We start from the raw sequence: 26,301 nt of genomic DNA on the forward strand, positions 1-26,301 counted from the left end.
TTCAGTCATGGGCTTTCTTGAGTGTTTATACACAACACCTAAAACAGGGAGGCATTCATTTTGACCAGAACATTTTGACACTACTAGAATACAAATAATATGTTACAATTCTAAGACTTGAACTACAGGAAAAACATGGGATTTAAGTTTATTTTCAGTATAAAGGCATTTGTAAGTGTGGGTTTAAAATTGATGTGTACAGAAAGGTATAGATTTGTAAAATCTATGTTCCGTTGTAAACATTTATATGCCTCTACCATTGAGTATCTAACTGTGACCTATTAAAGAGATCATAAAGGCCAGCCTGCTTAGTAAATAGCAGCTGCATTCAAGTTGCTTCAATTGGCGAGACAATGAAAGCATCCAAACCCTTGGTTCAACCTTTCAGAAATGCTGAACGATACGTTCCATTCAGTCGTCTTCTCTCGGGATTGTTTGCATGCAGTGTAACACCGCTACCTCTCGGGACCTAAAGCAGTAACCGTTCTGTGCTAGTTCTGCTGTAGAGTAATCCCGCTTGGCTTCCTTTTCAGTTATTCTTGTGTGTTACTCAGAATATAAGAAGAAATAGAAGTTTCACGGACAGATGCAATGTGTTTGAACGATAACATTGAAGTATGGCTAAGGAGGATTGCTCCATTTTTTGGAAGTGGTTTATTTTGGACGAGGCGTTGATGAGAATTATTTTCATGCCTTTTAGTTGTTTATTGTTATTATTATATTATGTACTAATTACAGAAGTGAAGGTTGAAATCTATTATGAGAAACACCAAATATTCTATCAAAACCCCAGTTTTTTTCACTACATCTGTTAATGAGCTATTATAGTTGGTTGCATACTGGAGACATGGCTTTGTACCTCCAGCTGCTCCACTACCTCAAGGCACAGAGTCTTTGAGGTTGTGCTACCACTGCTTTTGAAAGCATTTGAGAAGTACTATTGAAAACTTGTGGGATTCTGCATTTATTTTTCTGTTCATTGCATTATATGACAGATTAGGATTACATTAAAAATGTTTTTGCTGTTGATGACGTGTAAATTTTAAAAAAGGAAAAGAAAAAAGTGAGAGCAAAGCAGAGAAGACTAGCTTTTTGTGAAGACAAAATGTCGCATCAGAGTCAAGATGAAGAGAAAGTAGCAAACACATTTAAAACTTAATAGACAAAATAAATTACTTTGAATTTAGAAAAGATGAACTCTGGTTTGGTTTGTCCGTAGGTAATGTATTTTATAGTCCTTTCTCAGTTCATAGTTGCCCCCACATTTTATTCAAACCATTTCTTTTGCAATGCAGTGTTATTCTGATCTTTTTAAAGACAGCTTTTCAGTCATGCTACATTTTATGGTCTTTTTCTGCCTTTTAGTATTCAAAATTATAATATAATACTTGGTATGGTACATCAAAGTGATGTTCTTGTCTAGTCTCCGAAAGTGATGCTTAAACAAGTGTTACTCCTGCCTACCATGTCATCTTTGTGTTGGTTCTGTCTTCTTTTTCTATAACTCTGCAGAAAATCATACAACTCATGTCTAATGAATATACTTTTTGAAGATTACAGTATATAATAGCCTATCTAAAACAAAGCCATTTTTTAATGTATGAGGATATTGCTGAGGCGGATAGTGAGATTAATAAAATATCATTAGAGAATAAGTGGCAGTAAAAATTAAAACCATTTTTTTTTTCTCATACCTTTGGGAATCAAGACTACTTTGAGTGCCAGTAGGGACTTAATGATTTGCCTCTGTGGAAGGTTAACCTTGGCTGGCTGTCAGATACCCAGCTTCTCTCTCCCCCTTCTCAAGAGGATGGGGGAAAAAATAAGATTAAAAAGCTTGGGGGTCAAGATAAAGACAGGGAGATCACTTACCAATTACCTTCATGGGCAAAACAGACTTGGCTTGGGCAAAATTAATTTAATTTATTGTCAATTAAAAAAAAAAAACAACAGGCGGATTGTAAGAAACAAAGGCAAAACTAAGAACAGCTTCCCCCAGTCTCCTCCTTCATCCCAGGCTCAACTTCATTCCTCCATTCTCAACTCTACCTCCTCCCCCCCCAACCTGGTGTGACACAGGGGAACGGGGAATGAGGGTTGCAGTCAATTCGTAAAAGTTCATCTCTGACGTTCCTTCCTCCTCGCACTTTTGTCCTTCTCCAGTGTGGGGTCCCTCCCAAGGGATACAGTCCTTCACGAGCTACTCCAATTTCGCTCCTTCCCATGGGTTGCAGTTCTTCAAGATTTGCTCCAGCATGGGTCCTTTCCACAGGGTATTGTCCTTCAGAAACAGACTGCTATAGCATGAGATGCAGCCCCTTCCAGAAAACCTGCTGCTCCTGTGCAGAATCTCCACAGGCTGCAACTTCCTTCGTGGCATGGCCACCTTCTGCGACATGGGGTCCTCCGCAGGCTGCAGTGCGGATATCTGCTCCAGCATGATAATCGATGGTCTACAGGGAGCCAACCTGCATCACCATGGTTTTCTCCATGCAGGGGAATCTCTGCTCCAACACCTGGAGCACCTTTTCCCCCTCCTTCTTCACCAAGCTTAGTGTCTGCAGGGCTCTTTCTCACAGATTTTTTTTTTGTCAGTCCTCTTTCTCATAGCTGCTGCACAGTGATTTTCTTAAATGCGTTCCTAAATATGCTTTCCCAAGTGCATGGCCAGCTTGGCTGCTGGGCTCAGCTATGTCCTGAGGTAGGTCTATTGGAGCCAGCTGGAACAGTGTCTGTCTGGCATGGTGCAGCCCCTGGCTTCTTCTTACACAGGCCACCTCCGCAGCCCTCCACTGCCAACACCTTGCCATGTAAACCCAATACGGCCCTTCGTTTTGCCTGGTTCTTCTAATCTACCCTGATGTGTTGCTGTTTGACACAGGCTCAGTCACTGCTATTTAGGCCACTTGCATCTTGATTTCACCTCTGCCATTTTCCTGATGTTACCACCCTGCTGTTATGCATGCCTGTGAATAGTTTGTGTAAAGGCTGAACAAGTGGAGGAAAAAATGACGGAGTCACAAGGAAGGGTTGTATTTATATGCTACAAATAAAATAGGAATGTAGTTTTTTCTTTTATATGTTCTTTCTGGCTCCTGCCCCTTCATCCTGTAACATGCTAATTCAGAAAGGGAGTTGATTACAGAGAGTAAGTGTTCAGAATTGGATTTAAATTATTTTTGTGATACTTAGTCATATTACTGTTTGGGATGAGCGGGGATGTAGTCTTTCCATGTCAGTTCCATGATATTTGTGTGATAGCAATCTCACTTTACTGGATGTTTGCATATAGTAAATAAAAAGGGGGTAATTTTTTTAATGGTCAAATAGAACAGCTGTTTTGAAATCCAAACTGAATATTCATAAACTCTCTTCCTGCCTTATTTAACTGATTTGTGCTTTCAAAGTCTAATGCTTCCTCGGAAGTTGTGCTGGAATTGTAACTAATAATCTTCCCATGTTTATACAACATGCAAACACACATATGGTACATACACAGGCATTATCTTTATATTAGCTGGATCTTGTTGACAAAAAGACAACAGATCATTTAACAAATATTTCATTTACTTGACTTTATTGCAGTTTTATAAGAGGCACAGTTATAAAAATGGGTATGACATTTGCATTTCTGTTTAATTGCTGTGGAGTGAACATAAAAAGATAAGAGAGCCAAGAGAGCTTATTAAAACTGAAATGAGGGCAAGTGATAAAAGAATGATATTTTAGTGGTGCTGCAGTCAGATCTGTCACTCTCTCCACAAAAACAATCTTATTCTTGGATTTTTTGGTGGGGAAAGAGGATGTAAGGTTTATATAACCACTCTCTTCTCTTTTGAGCTACACTTGATATATAGGGTCTCTACATGTCTGTATTTTAACTTGAGGGCCTCAGTAGCCCAGGGGACCTTCTGGAGAATAATGTGACTTTTTCTCTGCTCTGAAGTAGCTTCCTGTTCCCTTTTCCCTTTCGCTTTTCCGTTTTCGCTTTACCCTTTTCCTTTTTCTTTTCCCCTGCAGAATAAACTAAGCTATATGTAGGGGCTCCTGGGCTTCACCATGGCATGTCTGATAGCCACATCTCTGAATTCCAACATGCCCAATGTGATTTAATAATTGAGAATTATGTTTTTAGAGAAAGTATTGAAAGGAATGTTTCATAGTTGGAAATGTTAAGCATTAGAAAGTTAGGAAATGTTAGTCTACACTGGGCATGTAAATGAGCTAAGTTCACAGTGAAAAATAATGTATAATCGTATAACTAATAACTGATTCATACTGTAAGTATGCAGAAAGGAAGAGCTAAAAGCATATAGAATCATAGAATCACAGAATGGTTCGGGTTGGAAGGGACCTTAAAGATCATCTAGTTCCAACCCCCCTGCCATGGGCAGGGACACCTCCCACTAGACCAGGCTGCTCAAAGCCCCATCCAGCCTGGCCTTGAACACTTCCAGGGATGAGGCACCCACAGCCTCCCTGGGCAATCTGTTCCAGTGCCTCACCACCCTCACAGGAAAGAATTTCTTCCTATATAGTATTCATTTAAGTCAGGGCCTTCCTATTTTTTGCATTGATGACATCATAATGAAGGCAATGCTTTTACAAATCATGTTGTAAAAATTCTCCTACCTTTAAAACATTAAATATCTGTATATATAAATGTGCCTATGCTGCATGACACTGTAGGGACTTTCCTCTGCTTCTGAATATCACATACCATGTTGCTGTTTGAAATCACCACCGATGATATTTTTATTTAAGCCACAAGTCTAACTGTCCAGGGAAACTACAGCAGGAAGCTGTCTTAGAGGAACCTGTGCGTGGGAAGAGGTGGCCTACCCCTCCTCTGGTTAGGCATTTCAGCAGATTGCAGCAAAATTCTGCTTTGTCAACAGAATAAGCCCAGTTCTGCAGAGTGCTCAGTGCAGCCTTCAGTCACAAAGTAATGATGAGCTGTCACTGAACTGATACGGGAAACAGAACTCTGTTACACAGCTTTTCCCATGAAAAAAAATATTCAATTCTGTTCTCTGCAGGGAAATTCATAACTCCTGATATGAAGCTGTATTAGCTTTCACCAAAATGGAGAAGATCTCCTCAAATAAGGAAAATCTACCCAAAAAAGACTTACTTTTTTCTGCTCAGTCTTGCTTCTCTGGAACTGATAGCTTACACTTAATTTAAGGATGAGGGACAGTTGCCTGAAATTCAAGAGCTTTCTGGGACTAGGTTATAAATACTGACAGCTGAGACAGCCTCAACTATTTCTAACCAAAGTATAACCACGGGATATGGCTTTTCCTTCGAACATACATCTTGTTTGAATAATTGTGTATAATGATGCTCTGTAGGAACACCTTCCGAAAATCACAATTTGTGGAATTAAGTCATCCTAGTAGTTTGGTTTAGCTGGGTAGTCTGCAATGAGAAGCTGCAGGAGTACAGATTAATCAAATATTCTATTTCTACTGAACCTCCATCTTGCTGTAACAAATAATACTCGTGTGCTAATAGTACTTATAGGTACAGGTGTTTTTCGGTTTATTATGTTTTTTGCAGTTTCCCATGTTTATTGTGAAAGAGTAATACCATTAACACTCATTAAAAAATAGCTGTAGAAACTAAAAAACACATATGAAACCACAAAAGCTATTCTCATACATTTTTCCTATGAGTGCTTTTTGTTGTGTGAAAACAACTTTGGTTTTATAAGTATTTTCCTTTCATAATACGAGATTGGGTTGCTGTCATGCTAAAGGGCTCTTGGGGTAATAACGATGTTTATCAGAGCTACCATATGTTAAAATTGATGCTTCTTTTTATGCTGCAATATATTTGAACATATTTTTGAGTTCTGGCCTTCTTACATAAAGCTGCCATGTTTCAGATGTTCTAACTGTGTTAGGAGGAATGAGCTTATTCATTCCTTGGCTCAAACATACATAAAATGTAGAAAACTTCCAATTAGTGTTCCACTTTTGATAACAAATCCTTCATTTCTGAGATAATCTATATTTCAATATACATATATTTATGCATTTGATTAATAGCTGTACTACAGTCATTGGTATTTTGTAATGACTGAGATTCAAAAATTAGCTATTTCAAAAATGATTTCATATAATAACAGAAAAAGTCTGTAATTTTATGTGGCTCCTTGAAGAAGCTACAAATAAATTCTTAAGGGCCAAATATTCTGTTGTCAACACATTTTAGAATAATATACGATATTCTTGTCACTAACACCAATGCATACACGTAAAAAGGAAAAATCTCCTTCTGTAGACTGAAGACTGTAGGACTTCTACTATTGATCTCAATAGCAGCCAGAGTCTCGCAGAAATTTCAACCAGCAGAAGAAGGAAGCAGGGTATAATGTGAGGGCTTCAAAATCATGTTCCTTAAAACATTTGTGTTGCATCAGTGCCTTGCACAGTTCCACAAAACCCTTTCCTTGCGTATTTTGTTTGGTGTACTACAATTTGTGCTGTTATTCAAGATCTCAGCATTTCAGTGTTGCTCTTTATCTTTCAGTAATTGTAAACTGAAATATTTATGAGTTATTTTTCTCCTCTAAAAAAAGGGAAAGAGAAAAGGGAAATTATACAGAAAACTTCACTATTATGGAGTACCAGTTGCTGATCCATAATTGCAATGGAAGATTTCCCATAAAAAGCTCTGTTAAAAAACAAACAACCCCTAAATTTCTCAGAAAGAAACAGATTTTTCTGAATTTTTTTTAATATGTTCTCTCTCTCTCTCCTCACAGTACAATTTTTTTTGGTGACATTTTTAATTATGCTATCCTGAAATGTTATCTGGCGTTTTTGCTTCTATTTTGTATTTGTTTTTTGTAGTAGCTCCAAAACTGAAATGAAATTCCAAAACTGGTTATCTTAGAAGATAAATATTTCTGTTATTTTCTTGGCCACTAAGAAATAAATGTTTTGAGAATATTTAGGACTTCAGGAAGTTATAATGATACATTATCTATATATTTATAATGAGAGACATAAACAAATCTATTTTTAATTAGATTAGAGTGGGGGTAAAAATGGTAGGTAAAAAGAAAATCATAACTTTCAGAGAAGAATCAGGTAGAAGAAATACTACTGTGAAACTGAACATTAAGAGAACAGAAGTTGTATTTCGCGTTTTCTAGGAAGAGCAAAAACTGATTAGGCTTCTACTTTAGATTTTGGAAAGTTTCAGAAAATCATTAGACAACAGGATTACCAGAATATGATGCATTCAAAAGTAGTTATGATCACACGCACACATTGTGACTACTTTAATCACAAGATACCATGATTTGAAAGTCTTTAGAAAGTCTTTAGATTGAATGGCACAGAAGGGACAGTGAAAAATTTATAGAAAAAATAGTCTGAGAGAGAAATCTGAGGGAAGTTTTGTCCAGGAGAGTGACCAAGTGAGCAGAAGAGACCAGTTAGAAAGAGAGGCAGGGATAAACCCAGCTGGGAAAACAAAGGAGACCTGGAAGATACCTACGGCCTGTCAAGAATGTCACCCTGTCTCGTCTCTGAGAACTGGTTGGTGGCCTTCAGTTTTAACATAAGTCTACTGATATCTTGTCTGCTATCATACATGTAGCATCAAGTTAGTCAGACTGTTTAGTGCCTGAAGATGATTGCAGAAAACACAAAGGCTCAAATAGGATCAGAGGAGCAGTGATGGGTAAGAAACCGCTGTGACCTGTGAGTGGAAACCACCCAGAGAAATCACTTGGAGAGGCTCCTTCCTGGAAAGATCTTCAGGCTGAAAGGCACATGGGACTTACTATAGGATGCAGGGAGGAAAAGCGTTTTCTGTTTATGTAAAAAATATTGCTGAATGATGTTTTGAAGGGATTCTGGGGACACATGGAACTTATTTTGGGATGTTTAGGGGAAGGACCATAGGTAGGAAAGAGACTAAGGTATATTGAGAACAAGTGTCGGAAATAGATGGAATAGAGGATAAAAGGCAAAGGGATAGGGGGAAAAGGAAATATAAGGCTGTGCAGTGTAAATAGGCTGACAGTGAGTACTCTCATGTGAGCCCTGTAGACTGTTCCATCTTATTACAGGGCATTTCTATTTTCCACGTGGCTGTGTTGCCTATGCTAAGCAGGTGTTGGTGCATGCTACTGAACTTCAGGCTGGCCTGGCTGGTGAGCAGGGTAAGATGTCTGAGCTCCAGCAGCTGGTGGGGGCTGCAAGCCTCATGTGCCAGTGCCAGCAATTGGGGAGAGTGGCGGACCTGGGGCCTGCTCGTGAGCTGCATGCCCAAGGCCAGCTGCTGGAGGCACCCATGTTGTTGTGTGCATGTATATGTACGTATTCCACTAGCTGACTTCAAGTTGACCAAGTGGAGGGGAGCAACTGGGTTGGGCCAGCTCTGCAACTCATGTTTCTACGAGCACTGGGCATCTGTGGAGGTGTCTGTGTGACCAGCCGTGTGTGTGTGTGTGTGTACACTGGTGCGCGGAGCTGCAGCATCTTCTCATCTACCTGGTTACTGGGTTGAGCTACCTCTAAGAAAGACATCAAGAGTGCATGCAGAAGTCATGCTTTAGAGCAAAGGGCAAGAAAATAGCTGTCTAAACCAAATTGTTCTGGATATTAAAATACTTGCAAATAGATACGAATTCATCCATGAAAAATGTGACAAAATATTTAATCAGTACAGGAATTTACAGTTTCTCTTTGTTCTTTCCCATCCTGAAGAAAGAAATTGTGACTGAAATAGATTACAGAAACAAAAACGTGGAACAGAAAATATGGTACATAAATGACAATATGGGTTAAATTTTCTATTCAGGAGGAGTTTATATATTCAGACAATTCTCTACCGATTATACAAATCGATGGCAGGGTTTTGAGCCGCAGTGTATTTATAAACTGAACTAAATTGTGTTATACAGCTATTCCTATATTTAGATAGTGGAGAATTTGGGGGTGAAGCTAGGTTACAAGAGACAGCAGATGATTAAGTTGGCAGCACCAGCCCAGCTGGAAGCTGTGTCCTGCTACAGGAGGAAGCGGCCAGACAAGCCAAAATAGAGATTCTGCATTTCTGACAAATGAAGTGGACTTTTCTATGAGACCTCCACCAAGAAACAATATGTGAGAGGTCTTTGCTACTGTCCCTCACGTATCTGTGCTGAAAGGCACTGTACAAAGATACTGACACAAAAAGGTTGGATCAGGGTCCAAGCGACAAAGAAGAGACAGTGACTTTCAGTTTTCTGAAATGTATTTAGGCTTGTTCAGTTTACCTTTTAAATTTGAGATGTGAATTAAAATGTTTAAAGCAAAACTAATTTTTTCAAACTAAAATAGCTTACACAGGCACGCTTGAATTTGGTAAAATCATTCAAAGCTGTCTGTGCAGAAATGCTTTCATACATTCATATTGCCACTGTTCACATGAGTTTGGATTTTCATGTCTGGATGATTCATGCTTCTGAGGATGAGAGCTAGCAGCAAGCTTGAAAAGTAAAACAAGAAATGAAATTATATAGTTATTGTGTCTGGCACCTGTCTTTACCTTATCCCCATACCTCTGTGTTTGTAGGGGCAGATGAAACCTCTGTAACGTTCTCATTTTTCACCTCAGAGTTATGTGCCTTGGTGGCTGATAATAATATGAGACAGAGGATAGCATGATTTCATATATTTGAAACTTGAGGCTCTGCTAAATTGTCAAAAGCGTCACACTCTCCTTGGGGCTGGCCACTGGAGATGGAAACCAGGCACTGAGAGGGGTGAAGGTGCACAGCTGTTGGTTTTTTACATTTTGTCAAGAAGATCAGGAAAACAAGAACAAATTTATTTGGGGATGCCACAAAGGAAGGGAATTACTCATTCTTTAACACGGAGTCTTAAGTCACTTGTGCTTTGAGAGCCTTGCAACAAAAAGTGTGCCCCTCTGGCTGTCCTAGCCACTTCAAGAAATTAGTTCCAAGGGATCCCTGAATAATGTTTACCTACAATGGCTCACTGAGCTCTGTTTTCTTCTCTGTGGTGTTGTATATTTTTCTGCTTACAGTCTTGGAGACCATGGACAATGTGCAGGTATACGTATCACATTTTTAGGAGGTGCTCCATAGGGCAACAGTTCCTCTTGGTGTGAGAAGAAATAATGACGCTCTGTCTCTTTGGCAAAAGAGATTTTATGGCTTTGACTATGGAGGGAGTGCTTGCTAAAGCTTGCATTTCTGCACTGTCTTTTGAACTTGTGGGCATAAAGATAGCTTTTAGTACATTTAAGGGCAGACAGGCAGACTGGAAAGAAACACTGGAGGCTGGAGTGAGAACTAATACTTTCAACATCGGAAGGGGTAGGTAGCTGGGGTGGGTGGAAGTGCTTGCTTGCCTATGTTTGGCTTCAGGGATGCTGTTGATATGAACATAGTATGAATGCAATTATGAATGCAATTTGAGTTTGGGTTTCTGTTTCGTGAGCTTCCATGACTCTGATCTTCAGCAATAGCCTGAAGTGGATCAGGATCACATTTTAGGGCTGAAAATTGGAGTGAACTAAAAATATTTATTATGTTGATACAGGTCACACTGAGGCAATTTTGGAAACTATTTTGTGGTAAAGCTGTTCATATGAATACAGCCAAAAATAGTTAATAGATACATTTCCCGTGTACTTTATGGTCCTTGGGTAAAAGACACATATAAATTGTATTATATTCCCTTTTTTATTAACCTGTTTCTTCAAATCCTGCTCTCTTTTCAGCATGTAAATTTCTCATTTGAGAATTCAGGACTTCCTCTGAGGCATTCAGTTGTATAAATTTCATCAAGTTCTTGCACCTTTCATTGGTAGAAGAATTAAGTGTTGCCAAAAACTGACTTTTCTGCAGAAACGCGGTACTTTCTTTTGAGTTCTAGTTCCATCTGCACAGAACAATGCTCTCACATTCATCTGTGGGATGTCATACTACTTAAGAGACTTTCTTCTCTCTAATTCTGCTTCTGGTAGACAAGATTGACTGTTTTCTGAATTGTTGTTTCTTCACAGGAAAGTAAGTGTAAAACAAGAATAACTAACTGTTTCTTAACAAATGTAGCAGTCATGAGTATTGTAATTATTTACTTTTTGTATTGAGAGTTGCAATACAATTTCATTTGAGAATTTCCAGGAGTCTGGAGAGGTGACATGAGTATACTAGGAAACAGTCAGCCTTGAAGCAGTAACCTAATAAATGTGATGATTTTTTTCTCTTGTTTAGTGTCTGCTTTCAAAGCATGTCATACTTATTCCCATTTTTACTGGGTAGATATCGGAAACAGTTATGGAGAGAATTTCAAAGCAATCTTATTGATGTGCAAATGTCATTCTTCTAGTATATATAATAAATATTACAATTGTTAGATATCTCTGCCCATATCTACCTTTAATGAGTAACACTGATAATGGAACATGAGAAATCTCTATTCAGAAAAGAACACATGCAGAGTTATCAAGAGATAAATATCTAATTGTTCAGAAACAAGACAGAAACCTTGAAGGGATATTCTTTATGCAGCTGCTTTACAGCTGAACAGAAGAATCTAACTTAGCATTTGAGACTGAATGATAGGATCTGTCCTCCTCTAGCTTGAGGTGAGAACATAGGTTGCACTTGAGCTAATTCATCAAGCAAAGAGAGGGAACAAGGGAGAAGCCATTCAGCATCTTTGTTTCCAAAAATGCTTTCAGTTTTAGTACTATAAAAGAAGGCGGATTGCATTTGCAAAAGTGATGATTTTGTGGTGAAGGTGTTCCAATATTTTATGTCCTTCTGAGTCATCAGGATGTAGTAATACTCAGTTGTTCCTGAAAGCAGAACCCCGTGTAGGCACAGCTGCTTGGGCATGCACTGTTGCACCAAATGGTAGACATCATTTGAAGGGCCTCTCTCTTCAATAAGTAAGCATTTTTTTCCATTCATTCTCATACCGTTATTTTTTTCTGTTCCTTTTATATAAATATTTGGAAAAAGTATTTTCGTTTAACAGTTCCCCTCCACTCCCTGCCAGTAAAAAAAAAACTAGAAAACACATGTTCCATGAATAGCAATCTATGCAGCTTTGCAAAAGAGGACCTGGGGGTCCTGGTGGAAACCAAGCTGAACATGAGCAAGCAATGTGCCCTTGCAGCAAAGAAGGCTAACAACAGCCTGAGCTGCATGAGACAAGCATTGCCAGCAGATGAAGGGAGGTGATCCTTCCCCTCTACTCAATGCTGGTTGAGGCCACACCTGGAGTATAGTGTCTTGTTCTGGGGTCCTCAATACAAGAGAGATATGGACACACTGGAGACAGTACAATGAAGACACATGAAGATGATTAAGGAACTGGAGCATCTCTTCTATGAGCATAGGCTGAGAGAGCTGGGACTGTTTAGCCTAGAGAAGAGAAGGCTCAGGAGGGATCTCATCAATGTATACACATATCTGAAGGGAGGGTGCAAAGAAGATGGAGCCAGGCTCTTTTCAGTGTTGTGCTGGTGACAGGACCAGAGGCAATGGGCACAAATACAGAAGGTTCCTTCTGAACATCAGGAAACAGTTTTTCCTGTGAGGGTTACCGAGCCCTGGCACATATTGTGGAGTCTTCCTCTTTAGTGATATTTAAAAGCCATCTGGACATGTTCCTGGGCAAGCAGCTCTAGGTGGCCTTGCTTGAGCTGGGGGTTTGGATCGGATGACCTCCAGAGGTCCCTTCCAACCTCAACCATTTTGTGATTCTGTGATTCTATAAATGAAAGAAATGGGAGGAATAATAAATCTGTTAACTTGTTGTTTTCCAAAGAAGCCATAGTACTGCATTTCTGCTATCCTGGCATATGGTAAGGTATAAAATTTACTCTTGATGATCATTGGTTCTCAAGAAAAAGCAAGTGCTATCATCTCCTGAATTATGAGGAGACAGTCTACCTAGAGGCGTTTCATGCTAAGGTATTGTCTTGCTACTGCAGTTTGTAGAAAACTAAAGGGATTTTCGTCTATAAGGTACGCTCACACAGCTCCTCGTAATTCTCTCTCTTTTGGGAATATACATTGATCTGCTGCGGAGAAAACATTCAGTATCATTCTGACACATCTCCATTTTAGCCCTTTATGACTCACTGGCCCAAAATTTCTTCACTAACAAACCTCAGAAGCCTCACTGAAAGGGGTAGCTAATTTAGAAATAAATTTTTAACCAGAATTAAAATATTTAATGTACTATTAAATTCAGACTAGTGGTAATTCATATAGTACCCACCCTATATACTTTGTGAAGTACAATGTTTTTTTGATTATTTCCATCCTTTTTAACCACCTGTAACATTTTTGCCTGCAATCCATATGTAAGCGCTATTCTCTGAAGGAGTTCACGTACCAAACATTTTAATAGAAAGCTGTTTTAAAAATTGGGCTTTACTCACAATAAATAACATACAGGTATAGTATTAATATGCTTTACAAACCTTTATATGATAACTTTCTTAAATCGCATACTCTCTCTGAGTTAGTTTTATAATTTCTGTAGTCCCTAATATACCCATATGACTGATTTATACATATATATGTATATAGACATAGACTATAGGAGTATATGTTTTAAGAATATGAGAGTTTTCTTTTAAACTTACCTGAAAGAAAGCTTTAACTTCAAATAAAATGTATTTAGATATATATTCCTATACTGTAGGAGTAGAGTTACACTGTAGGAACATTTAGATATTCCTGTTCTGTAAGAGTATGGAATTTTGGGTTTTTTTAAATTTATCTGAAAGGAAGCTTTAATTTTAAGGAAAATGTTTTAGGGGGAAATTAGTTAATTTTATGGAATTTTGCCCTCCATTTAATTGTCAGTACAAGTTCTTAATTAAGATTATTGTCATAATTGTGTTCAAGCATTTCGTACTAAGAAAGTGAGGTTTTATTAAAACATTGAAATCAATTTCGGATTGATTCCAGCTCTCACAAAGGGATGGGTTTTACTTGTACTTTAAAAAAGGCAGAGACTATACAGAAAAGTCAATAACATAAAAGTGTACACATATATATTTTTTCTAGCTTACTCACAAAAGAAGCTTTAAGGTATTATACGGATGAGAAAATTCAATTCCCTTTCTAAAGGCTAATTTGTATTTCATTTTTATTGTCCAGAACATCAATAAAAGGCCTTTCACATCAGTCAGTAGCTCTCTCTAACACAAGGAAAGCCTTATTCTAACGCAGTTAGACTTTGTACTTTGACATTCTCTTTTGGTATGGTTCGGAAGAGAAGGGAAAACTTGGGATGTCAGCATATAACACTTGTGTCAGAAGATAAAAAGGATGGGAGCGGGCACTAAAACCAAACAATATTTTTTGTTGTGACTAATTCTAACATAGTAATACAAGTATCTTGCAAAGCATTGATATTCAAATAGTCCTGGAGGCTCATGTGCAGTGGGTTATTTCATAGTATCATGCACATAATTAGGTGACCCTTGAGGGAAGAAATCAGCGCTTATGTAATTCAATTGAGGTCAAAAGCAGTTTTCAAATTGGGTTAGCCCCCCAGGGTAAGGAAGAAGGAGATAATTTCTAAAGCACAGAGGAAAATTCCACCTGGCTTCTGTCTGTCTCCCTCCACTTTTCTTCACTCTTCCCCGATTCCTGAAGCACTCCCCAGCACTTGCAGCTCTGTTAGCTCTGGAAGCTTTGTCGAAAAGGTAATCTGTGACTTCAGCTTGCAGAGGCAGGGAGTGTGGGAGCCATCCATTCCAGATTTTAGGGTGTGGGGGTCTAAAAACCAACAAAACAACAAAAGGAAACCTTTCATAAAGAAGTTTGAAAACTGCTTTCCTGAAAAAGTTGTCCAGAAGCCATAGACTGCTGAGGGCATCAGACCCTGCCACCAAGGGGACCTCAGTGCACAGCAGCAATTCTGTCTGCAGTAGGGTACACTGGCCTTCCTTCCTCGTCCTGTGGTCCAAAGCTTCAGGCATGTCCTCAAACAACCCCACTGCTATCTAAAGGCTTTAAAAATTTTTGTGCGAAAGTTTTAAAGCTCACAAAGAGCCTTTGGAGCCACTGGCCAAGAGCGCAAGTAGCTTATCAATAACATGTTTTTGTTTTTCTCTTGAATGAATCCTTTTCTCTCCAGCTTTCAGGCATCCTAATAACTCTAACAGAAGTTATTTGGACTGAAAAAGGACCGAATTGTGTCTGCAAAAACATGAAAAATCAAATTAATGAAGTCAACAAAAATTTTACCCTGAAATGGGATGGACCATTTTTAGAAAGTGGATATTGACATCAGTGACCAAGTATTAAAATTTAAAATACTGTGAAGAAAAGACGTTTCTCAGAATTTCTTTTTTAGTGTCCAGTTCAGGAGGAGTTGGAAATAAAGTTATTTTCCCACTCATACTGTATGATGAGGGGAAATATAAAAGAGATTTTTTTGCTTCCTGTTTGCTCTCCACTTCATTTAACCTGGTATATAAGCATACTATAGCATAACTCAGTACAAACAACTGACCTCTATTAATGCAAAGCTTGCAATTTTTCCAGTGATACTTAAAAGGTAAAAAATGAATTTGCTGTCCTGATGTACTCTGAAAGAACATGTCTGCTCTGCTGCCAGTTAACTTCTTGATTAGTCATCATGTTTACTACACCCTGCAAAAATCATGATAGGCCGTGTACTACAAGTATTACATCCCTTTAAAACGAAGGAGAAATAAAGGGTATACAGAGGAATGCAAAGACTTAAGACTGCTGTCTTAAATGAAAACCATTGTTAGAGGGTTCAGCTGCATTTGCAGGTATCGTTATTGTACTGTTGTTGCATTACACTTTATTTGGAACCTCATAAAGATGTTGCTGTGCCTGATGATCAATGCCAGGACCAACAGAGGTCTATTTGCCCTGTTCATCCCTCCTTCAAATGCTGCCGTTGTGTACTTGATGAAGGTAGTCTTATCCTGAACACCTTTGATGAGAGGAACTGCTTCTTTACACAGAAAGAAGCAAGCTGGCTGCACTCTACAACAAAACAAAACAAAACAAAACAAAAGAAAACAAAACAAAACAAAACAGAACAAAACAAAAGAAAACAGGGGTTGCGTTAAAATTCCCTCTTCAGGAGAGTGGTGAGGACTTTTCAAAGAGCACTTCTTTCTAGTCCCAAAGACAGTGTGTCTTCAGTATAAGCTGTACGCTATCCCCCCCTGACTTATCTGCATGGCAAAGCACGGGAGTGGACAAGTCCCAGTTTCCCGCCTTCTCTCATGAATAGGGATGATGAGGGATGCTGGCTGAGGAGTACTGAGCTGTATAAAACCACCAACAAGTTCTCTCTGGTGAGGCTGAAAAGGAGATTGACTATTACAAGATCTTATTTAATGCAGGAAAAAAGCAGTTTCATAAGAGTAACCCATCTGGCCCGTTTTAGATCTATTTTATAAAGAAATTATGCTTTAAGTGCCTATTTCTCTAAGCAATTCCTTTAAATGCAGATGTCAATATTGTAAGTGCTACAGTTTAGAGAAAGTGTTCTTGCTCTTTGTGTGTTCTCTTGTCTGGTTTCCCCTTGTTTCCTCTTCCTCCTCCTCCTGTTCTTTTCTCTCTGACAAGTTACCTGCTGATTTAATTTCTTTTGCGGATAGATTTGATTTAAATGGATTTGTTGTCTTAAATAAAAATCCCCAAGCAGCTTCTTGCATCCTGTTTTTGTATTTTGTATGATTTAGATCTCATTTTTTTTAGTGCTGGAAAATCTATTGAATAAAACAGGTAAATGAAAAGCTTCACTTATATGGAAGAAAAAGTTCTAGGTAATTTTACACTTCTGAACATTTGTGACTGGACAGATTAGGAAACAATTAACTGACTAGCTTGTCAAGTCTTTTTATTACACTGTTCAGGGAAAAAAAAAAAAAGGCAAGCAAACAAACAAAAGAAACCTCCTAAAAGTATCCTGTGGTAAGTGAGTTAAAGCACAGTTAGTTTAGCCAATACAGGTTACCCAGTGCCATTTTTTCACGGCAACCACATCATGGCAGATAGACTGATTGGGAACAGACAAAATCCAAGATTAGACATTGTGGGGGAAAAAAAAATTAAATATTAAGTTTCTTAGTTTCTGACTTTCCCTGCCCCACAGGCTCTTTACTATTACAACCCAAATAATCGTATTACAACCCAAATGATCACAGATCAGTCGATGAGTTAGGATACATTTGTGTATGTATGGAAAACTTATTAATAATATTGTAGCATTTGAATGTAACTGAATTCAGATGAAATGGATCTATTACTGCTTTAAACATAACTACATTTGGTAACATGGTACAGGTATCACTAGGCAGTAGTAATTGATGGAAAAAATTATTAGTAATAGATTATTAGCATTTACTAGTGTTCTGTGATGATTGTCTTCATTATCTATCTGTATCAAAAATGAAATAAATTTAATTCAGATTGATAGTTCTTTCTTCTGTTCCTAGACACAGAAGTTAGCAACTTGGTTGAGTCTTTGGTGCATTAGCAACTGTTAAACATTGAACATTATGCTGACCATGAGACTTGTAATAATTTTGTCACCTCCCCTTTTCGTTAGTTTGTTTTTATATGGACTTTACAATGGCTTTTAATTTTTTATATGCTACATATTATAACACTATTATACACAAAATTGAATTTTGTAGGAAATTAAAAATGTGGGGTTTTTTTCTTTCCTAATGTTCCTTCATTCATTGTATTTTCATGTTGTACAGATGTATTGACACTTTTATATTGGATTAACTGATACCACATTGGCCTATGTACAATAGTATTAAAAGAAAAGTCCGAAGTAACATGTTGTATCAAAGCCACCAAGGTTTTTGATGTTACTGCCTATGAATTTCTCATCTGTGCCTATGCGCATTTTTTATTTGCTTTTTATTTTGCTTATGATAATGACAGGGAAAGTAGAAACAGTTTTTTGCATGGTGGCAGGCCTATGAAGGTATTAACTTCAAAATGGTGTTGGCACTACTGCAACCGTCAGTGCTGACCAGTGTTTATTTTCAAGATATGTAAGTGTATGAAAATGTAATTGCAACATCTTATATGAAGGTCAAAAAGGTCTTGGAGATATTTGACATGGTAGAATTTAGAAATACTGGAATAATTTCATGCCCAGGTTTTTCTTGTGATGATGCATAAGTTGCTGGCACCAGATGGTTTCCATAAGAGGGCAAAAAATACATTTGTACATTCCACATCCAATGTTGTGGGATTCTGTATCTTCCAGTGCCATGTAAAACTCAGCAGCCTGGCAAAAAATAAAGTATGAAGGTGACATGCAGAATGTTCCTGATTACATAGAGTTCAGTGGACTCACAAGCAACGTAAAAAGACAAGGCAAAGCCAAATGAAAAAAACATACCTAACTTTTATATACCACTCTCTTTTTAATTTTTTTTTTTTTTATCCTGGAAGTATTATGTTAATATTGTTTATTGCCTACATGACAAAGAATTTAATACAGTGACTTAATATGTAATTTGTAAGAGATTTGTTTCTACTATTTTGTTGGCTATCTGCCTATTGATTTTTTATTAAAAAAAATAGTTGATAATGTTTTTTGATGGCTCACAAGTTAATTTGTGGGGGTTTGTGTGTGTTTTTTCCTCCCTACTACAATTAAATGACAATTTTCTCGGTCAAATGCTGTTTTTCAGAGATACTTTTTTTTTCTCTGCGGAGTGATAAATCCATCCCTTTTTGTTCTCTCTTCTGCTTGCTGTTTCACCAAGTTTACAGGAGATGCTTTCCATGTGATCAGTTCTTGTGTACAGGTGAAATACAGGATGGAGTGAAAAATGCAGGGGAAAAGATACACGAAGCCTCCTAAGAACTACAAAAAGGATAAAAAGAGTGTATATAAGCTATAAGAGATTTTTATATACTTACCTTTAAAAAGAGAAGTGAGGTATATATTAATGCTGTAAATATGAAGACAAGTTTCCTGTTTTTCTAGAAAAACATGGTTAATCCATATTCCTTGTATTCTTTCCCATGGGGAAGAAGGAGGCAAAGGTAATTTTCAGCTGTGTGTGAACTTTGCCCTCACAGGCTGTTCTGAAGAGTTTTCCAATGTCCTGTCTTATTTATTCATCAAGTTATTTTTCAATTCTTGCTTTTAAGAGTGAATTAATGTTATGTGTTACGTTGTTTAGTATTAGAGGAAAAAGATAGATAATCTGATTTTATCAAGTAGAAAGACGTTTTTTTCATGTCTTTGTAAATGCAAAGCTTTTGGAAAACCCCAAAGAAATTAAAACAACCATCAAAGATAATCTAATCTTACTAAAGCAAACTCATTCTCAAGCTTTCTATTCCTGAAGTTCTACCTTCGTTAAGCTTCTCAAAGCTATTCTTTGTATAGACTTTTGTCTGGAGTTTGACAAGTTGATCTATGTCCATTCATGGATATTTTGGATTACAGTACAGACTTCTGCCTTTTTGCTTTAAAAAAAAAACGAAAAAAAATCCATTGTAAATAAGATTTTCACATGTATGCTCTTATCATTTGTACGCTTTTATCATTTGTGCTCAACAAGGAACCACTTCACTAGTATTTGAATAGACAAGATCTCAGCCTTATATTAATCAGTGGAAGTTTGTATTTCCAGGTCCATTCACCATCCATGATTCTTGTCAACAATGTCTCTTCTGCTACTTGACTGACTAATAGTGATCAAATGTATCCTCTGCGATGTTCTCATAATCACAATGCTATTTCAAAAGAAAAATACGTACGTGTGAAATGCGTACATCTTTCCCTTTCCAGATATGAAAAAATGTTCAAAAGCTAAGACTTCAAAAATATTTAGAGAATTTTACGTGTGCATTCTGGTAGTCTCTAGATCTTGGGACACTGTTGATTTCATAGGTATTTTGTTATAAACTTCTAAAAACTTCTATAAACTCTATAAAGAGTCTTTGTTTTGCTAGACATGAATAGCAATGGAGACAGATACTTTAGCAGAAGAGTCCCACAGTTTTCCACACAGTCTTTCCTTTAGGTGTTTTTTACTTTGTGTAGAAATCCACATCAATAAGGTTGGCCATGGTTCTAGACTAGGTTCCTAAAAGACAAGATGCATTCCTTTCTTTTTTTATACTTTGACCATCTTCTCTACAATTAAGAAAAAAACATGAAATGCATGTGTGTATTTTCCAGCCTACATCTCAAAGAAACAGCATCCTGAAGTGGATGTCAACTTAAGCAGAGAAAAAGAACAGAGGAAGGAAAAGAATAAATTTCTTCAAAATGTCAGGAGGTTCTCAATAATGTTATTGTTGGTAATTATACTGATATGAAACATGGCTTATGTAGGTAGATGAGAAGCTTTACTCCACTGGCTCACTTTAATTTCTAATTGCATAATATGATGAAGTTTTTAAATAGCAAGAAGTACTGCAATTCCTTGAGCTGATGAATGTGTGATAGCTGTAAAACGGTTTTAGAGGCTAATAGTCATTTCAAATTTTAAGTTTGTTTTGTAGAAATAGTTAATTGTAATCTTAAGGTTTTTGAAAAGCCGTCTACCTAATGAATTTGGCTGCAAGAGTAAAGCACTGCAGATGCCCGTCTATTACAAATTGCTATAACTCCATTTAATTCAAGGCAGATATAACTGTATATTCTAATGAGAATTTCAGAAGAATGTAAATAAACATTGAACTTATTTTAGAAATTACTAACTTGGGTCACGAATTAAGCAGAGTCTTCAGGGTGTTGCTATGACTTCTGGGTCACTGTCTGGAGAAGGAAGAGATTTTGTAATGTGGCAGTATTTGTGGCTGTTTAACCTACATTTTCCTGCTTTTCGTCACAATCTTCTCTTTACTCAACTGTACTTTTGTTTTCTTTACAAGACTTTTCCATACTTCATGGTCTTCTGTAAACTTAACCACGTTCTTTTCATTCTCTATGAAGACCTTTTCAACTGTACAACCAATATCTGATAAGAAAAGGTGAACCATTGATTCAAGGGAACTGTGGGAAGCTGGGCATTAGAGTGACTGCTCCTGGGATATAGAAGTCATTGAGAATTTAAGCCGTTTATATATACACTTTTCTGTCCTATCATTATCACAGGATCCAATCACACATCCATTGCTATGGAGACCTAAAATTTTAAGGATGACTACAAAAGTAAAAGCCCAATGATGGAATCAATGTATTTAGTAGATATGATTGCTGTATTGTTTTTACTTTAATGCTTATAGACCAGTAGTTTATAGATGACATGTTAGGGGGAAGATGACCACATGGGTCCATGTCAAATACTGGGGCGCCTCTGTCATACCATGTGAAATAATTTTTGTTCATCAGTGTTAGGAATTTTCTTAGTTCTAACACATGAGCATTTTTTACCCTCCGCAGTATATGCATGCTTGCTGGAGGGCTCTGCTGCCTGCTACTTTTTCTGCTACCTGAGGGGCTCCACATCTACTGTATCCATCACGCTCCAGCTGTAACCAGCAAACTCATCTCCCCTTTCTTCTTCTTCATTTGTACTTGGGGACTGTTTAATTTTCTTTCTGTTTTTTCTGTTCTGTGAGCTTATTAGCATGTTTTCCTTTGTTCATACTGTGTGTTGCTCTGCCTTTTTATATCATTCTTTTTGCGTTTTCTTTCATCTCAACAGCCTTGGTTTCTGACAGAGTATGAGATGAGTCAGATTGACAGTGCAGTTAGTGTTTAGAGTCGCAATAAGGAAGTCTGTGTCACTGGGGGGCATCTGGAGCTTTAGGTTCTTTAGATGATACTTTGGTTTGTTGAGAGAAAATTCTGTTTGGGAACGCAGCTGACAAAGTATCCACCCAAAATGTTTCAGTACCTTGTATCTGACAGTTTGGAACATAATTGCCTTAAAGCCCACTCAATTTGTGTTTCTGTCTGCAGGAGGCTTATATCCATATGACTCAAATCAGACACACACAACTTTGAGTCATTAAATGCCAATATCCTCTTCAAACAATGGGTTTAAACATTCTGAGATATTTCCACAATACCTCTCTTCTTATGGAGCAGGAAGCCTAAGCTGCATCTGGTAAAGGATCTGCTATTGCGATGGAAACTTGGATGTGCCTCAGAAGGAATTCTAGCTCTGGCAATTCACATTGCCACTGTTGCAGAACAGAGCTCTTGGCAGACCAAAACAGAAATCAGATTTTTTGTCCAATTTTTTCTGAATACTGAAGAAGGACAAAAAAACATATATAACAATTTTACTTAGCTTGCTTCTTCAGAGACAGAAATGACAGTTAAGTGGGTTTTTATGTGTTTTTTTCCCCTCCCAACTCTTTCTACAAGTTTTTAAATTGTGAGATTCTGTAATGTGAACCCAACATAATGCTCAAACACTTGGAAAGGAATAAAAGAGAATATCTAAATGTGCAAATTAATAGCCACTACCTCCCTATTTATTGCTCCCTGTCATTCAATAACAGAATTAGTTACACTGGTTAGTGTACCCTTGACCGTCAGAGCTAGATGAATTGTTACACTTTCTCCCTATTTCCAAGGTATAGGTCTTTCAAGAACAGAAAAAGAGAATTTTACAAATTTGGAAAAACTGTCTTAGATGACTTTTTATGATGTTTTAAAGCCACATAATAAATAAGTATTCCAAGTAGCTCCTTAACTGAGGAATAATGTACAGTAATGAAAATATGTTCTATAAAAAAATGAATGATTTTAAATTGCATGTACAGGTAAGAATGGTGATTGGCTCTTAAACAGCTTAAAAGCAGCAAGAGTGACCCATATTCAGTAGATGCACTCTTTGCTTTGCATAAAGTTCAAACAACTTTATTTGCTTTATACAGCCAGATTCTTGAATGGGGTAATAAATTATACTTACAGTTTCCTTATAAGGGAGTAATTTTGTGTTTGTTTTAAATCCATGAAATCGCTGGATAGCTAAGGGTCATTTTGTTCCAGAATTTACATTTCTAAGAATATTCTCTAATTTGATGGGTACTTATGTAGCTTCCTTTTCAGGTTTACATTTTCTCTAGAAAATTGGACAATAGAGTTCTTTGAATGAAGCTCCTCTTCTTTGTCCTTAAGCATTTCTGTCCCCTCTTCTTGAATAGGAAAATGAAACAGATATGAAGAAATCTAAAGACAATGAGAAAATGTAGCCATCTTTCAGAATCTGCCATGTCCGATACACATAAGACTGTTGCAAATCAGCAATCAGCTCATAGAGTCTGAGAAAGGAGATAAGAAAATGAATGTTTCCTCAGTGCTCTCTGCAGGATCCTCTTTCAGCGGATCAGGGGTCAAATGCATTTACAAAACAGTAGGAGAGAAATCTTGCATTGTCACAGTGTGTTCCTGGGGAGTACTCAACTTTACACATTCATTTGCTGCCCACCTGGAAACTCAAATGAAAAAAAAAAATAATCATTTCAAGTAATTTTGTCTTTGAGCCTAATTAAACTGCATAGTGAAATGTGGGAAGGAAGACAATGTTCCCTAGTCTCTGGCTGCCTGGCACATCAGCATCCAGCAGCAGAGGAAGTAACAAGTTTCAGGAGAGAGCTGAAACTAATAAAGGCTGTAGGTAATGCAGAAGCAATGTTTTGGCCTAGGAGTATGGGGATTGAAGGCTAGGGTAAACGAGTTAGCGGTCCGTTAGGATAAAACATCCTTTATACTATAATTGGAAGGGTCACAAGACTCATTTTAATTAAAGGCTGCAAAAAATCTACCACTTCCACTTTAAAGCATGCTCAGATCTGATGAATAGGTGGCTCTTCACATGGTTCCAATTTGGCATTTGCCCGCGGTACTGCAACGTGATCTGTTCCCCCCTGAGAGCTGTCACAGTGGTATCTGTCAGCAAGTTGGTTGTCTAGTGTCACTGTTGAATACATGGAGCTTTTATTGTGCATTTTCTTTTGGTGAAATTTTTCTCAAATACAGTGGTGTTAGGAGGAGTTTGACAAAAGGGAGAGATGAGCCTTTAGTCATAGAGTAAGGACAACAAACACATTCTAAATATTGTAATTAGTGGCTGAGAAAGAAGAAAAATTGTCATGAATAGCTATAAAACATACACAAAATACAATGTCTGATTTTATATCTTTTGCCTGAAATGAAAATAATGACTTAAAAACAATGTCATGTACATTGGCATTTATTTTTTTTTTTTCATATTAGACTTTTATTTCTATTTTTATTGCATTACAGAAACTCAACTTACTGTATGAAAGTGTCCATTTCGCTGACGGTGGGTGAAAATGACACTGGACTCTGCTACAATTCAAAGATGAAATATTTTGAAAAAGCTGAACTTAGCAAAAGCAAGGAAATCTCATGCCCTGAAATTGAGGATTTTTTATTTCCATTTAGGGAGCCTGAAATTCTGTGGTATAAGGTAAGGAATGCAAAAGATTTTCACCTTCAACAAGATATTATGCAATGTTCTTATGATTTTCATGATCTAAATATGGTATGAAGCTTAGGTTGTTTTAAAATTTGTTAAGAACAAGCAACAGAATAAAAGACAGCAAAGAATGAACTAAGTGTGAGAGAAATGCAAATGCTTCCTCTGGTAAACTTCAGTGCTGGTATTTTCTTAATATCCATTTATGGATGTCACAAAAAATTGGCAGCTTTCTGCTAACAAGAGGGCTAAAAAGGAAAAGTGCTAGCAGTCTGGGCCAGTTTGATATGCTAAGGTAAAGCCATGTGAGCTGCTTGTGCAGCAACTGCTTGTGCTATACCAGGCTAAAGAATCTATTTCTAAAAACTCAGGCATAAAATCTATCTGGAAAAATATAATTAGATACCTATGCATAGGATAACTATGCGTGCTACTATCTAAATTAATGGCTTAATTTTGCAGCATAAAATTCAGCATAGACTTCCAAAACTTTGGTCTTTACATATGAGCTTTTCTTGCAAATATCATTTCATTGTTTTTATCAGTAACTTTATTTCAATATTGTGTAGCGATTTCTAGATCATTACTTAAGGGACAAGTTCTTGCAAAAGGTGATGCCTGTGGGCAGTGCTCTAGAGCTCCCATGAACAGCAGCTTGAGTTCTGGGTTTCTTACCGTCTGCAGGAAATACTCAGTACTTCAGTACAGTAATGCACACAATTTTAAGTCCCCAAACAGTTCAGGAAATGTAAAATTTAGATTCTGTGTATTTTGTCTACAAAATCTGTAGATGTCTGTGTATATAGAAGTCCTAGTTTAAGTATGTGCTGGTATGCATTCTAATTATTTTTTAAAAGTCTGATAATTTACCTGATAACATAAATGCTTTTAAATATTGTACACAAGACCATGCTATCTAATAAGTAAAAACATGTAAGTAAAAAACCATTTTACTAATAAGTAAAAACAAGTTAATCATTTTAGGGACCTAAGAAACATGCATGGAAAAATGTATATTTTCTATTGTAGCATAAAATGTAATGTTTTGGTGGTAATAACTGAAATATTATTTTGTAGATACCTTTCACTAAGAATTCAGAGAACTTCTATTCTAAGATGTTTTTACAAAGAGATATATAACTTATCCTCATTTCTCCTCATTCTCATATTTTTCCATTTCTCTACATTTTTAATTATGATTTTTTTTTAAATTAGATTAGATTTTAAAAAAATCTCCCCTGCAACCTGTAGCTTCTGGTAATATAACAGTCATGGATCACAGACATAAGAGTAATGGCAAATAACTAAAATAAATAGGAGCCCCTTAGCAAACTAATGTCAAAAGAAAACCATCAAAGGAATCAGCTCCTCTTCTTTTTCTTGTCAGAGGGCAAGTATTAAGCCAGCTGATAAAGTTCTATAGTCTTTTTTTCTTTTTAATCAGCGCTTAAGGGAACTGGATTTTTAGGTATTTAGTGTATGCAAAGTTCATAACTAGCCTGGGCTCTTGCCTAGCTGCTTTGGCTTTGAGTAGCATTGTCAACAGTGGTCTAATTTAAGTGCAAGAAAACAGTCACTGAAGTGTTATATTATCTTTAAACAGGAATGCAAGTCAAAGACGTGGAGATCAAGTATTGTGTTTAAAAAGGACACTCTTGTCATTCGGGAAGTTAGAGAGGATGACATTGGAAATTACACTTGTGAGTTAAAATATGGATTCTTTGTTGTCAGAAGAACTACGGAATTAACAGTTACAGGTAATTACAGGCTCTTGCTATCTCTTATATTTAGAAAAAAACCTTGAATATTGTGATTTGAGTTGTGCATATTTGAGTCGTACTTACATAAACCACTTTCGTG

General features: G+C 37.1%; 1 protein-coding gene across 1 annotated transcript in view; it reads left to right on the forward strand.

Moving 5' to 3' along the window:
- Window positions 1–26,301, forward strand: part of IL1RAPL1 (interleukin 1 receptor accessory protein like 1) — a 758,191-nt gene that overhangs the window by 451,954 nt on the left and 279,936 nt on the right. Inside the window, exons 4-5 of the mRNA XM_063343473.1 lie at window positions 24,246–24,432; window positions 26,045–26,198. Of these exons, the coding sequence (XP_063199543.1) occupies window positions 24,246–24,432; window positions 26,045–26,198 (341 nt within the window). The remainder of the gene's footprint in view (window positions 1–24,245; window positions 24,433–26,044; window positions 26,199–26,301) is intronic.

This window comes from Chroicocephalus ridibundus, chromosome 1 (genome assembly GCF_963924245.1).
Source record: "Chroicocephalus ridibundus chromosome 1, bChrRid1.1, whole genome shotgun sequence".
Taxonomy (NCBI): Eukaryota; Metazoa; Chordata; class Aves; order Charadriiformes; family Laridae; genus Chroicocephalus; species Chroicocephalus ridibundus.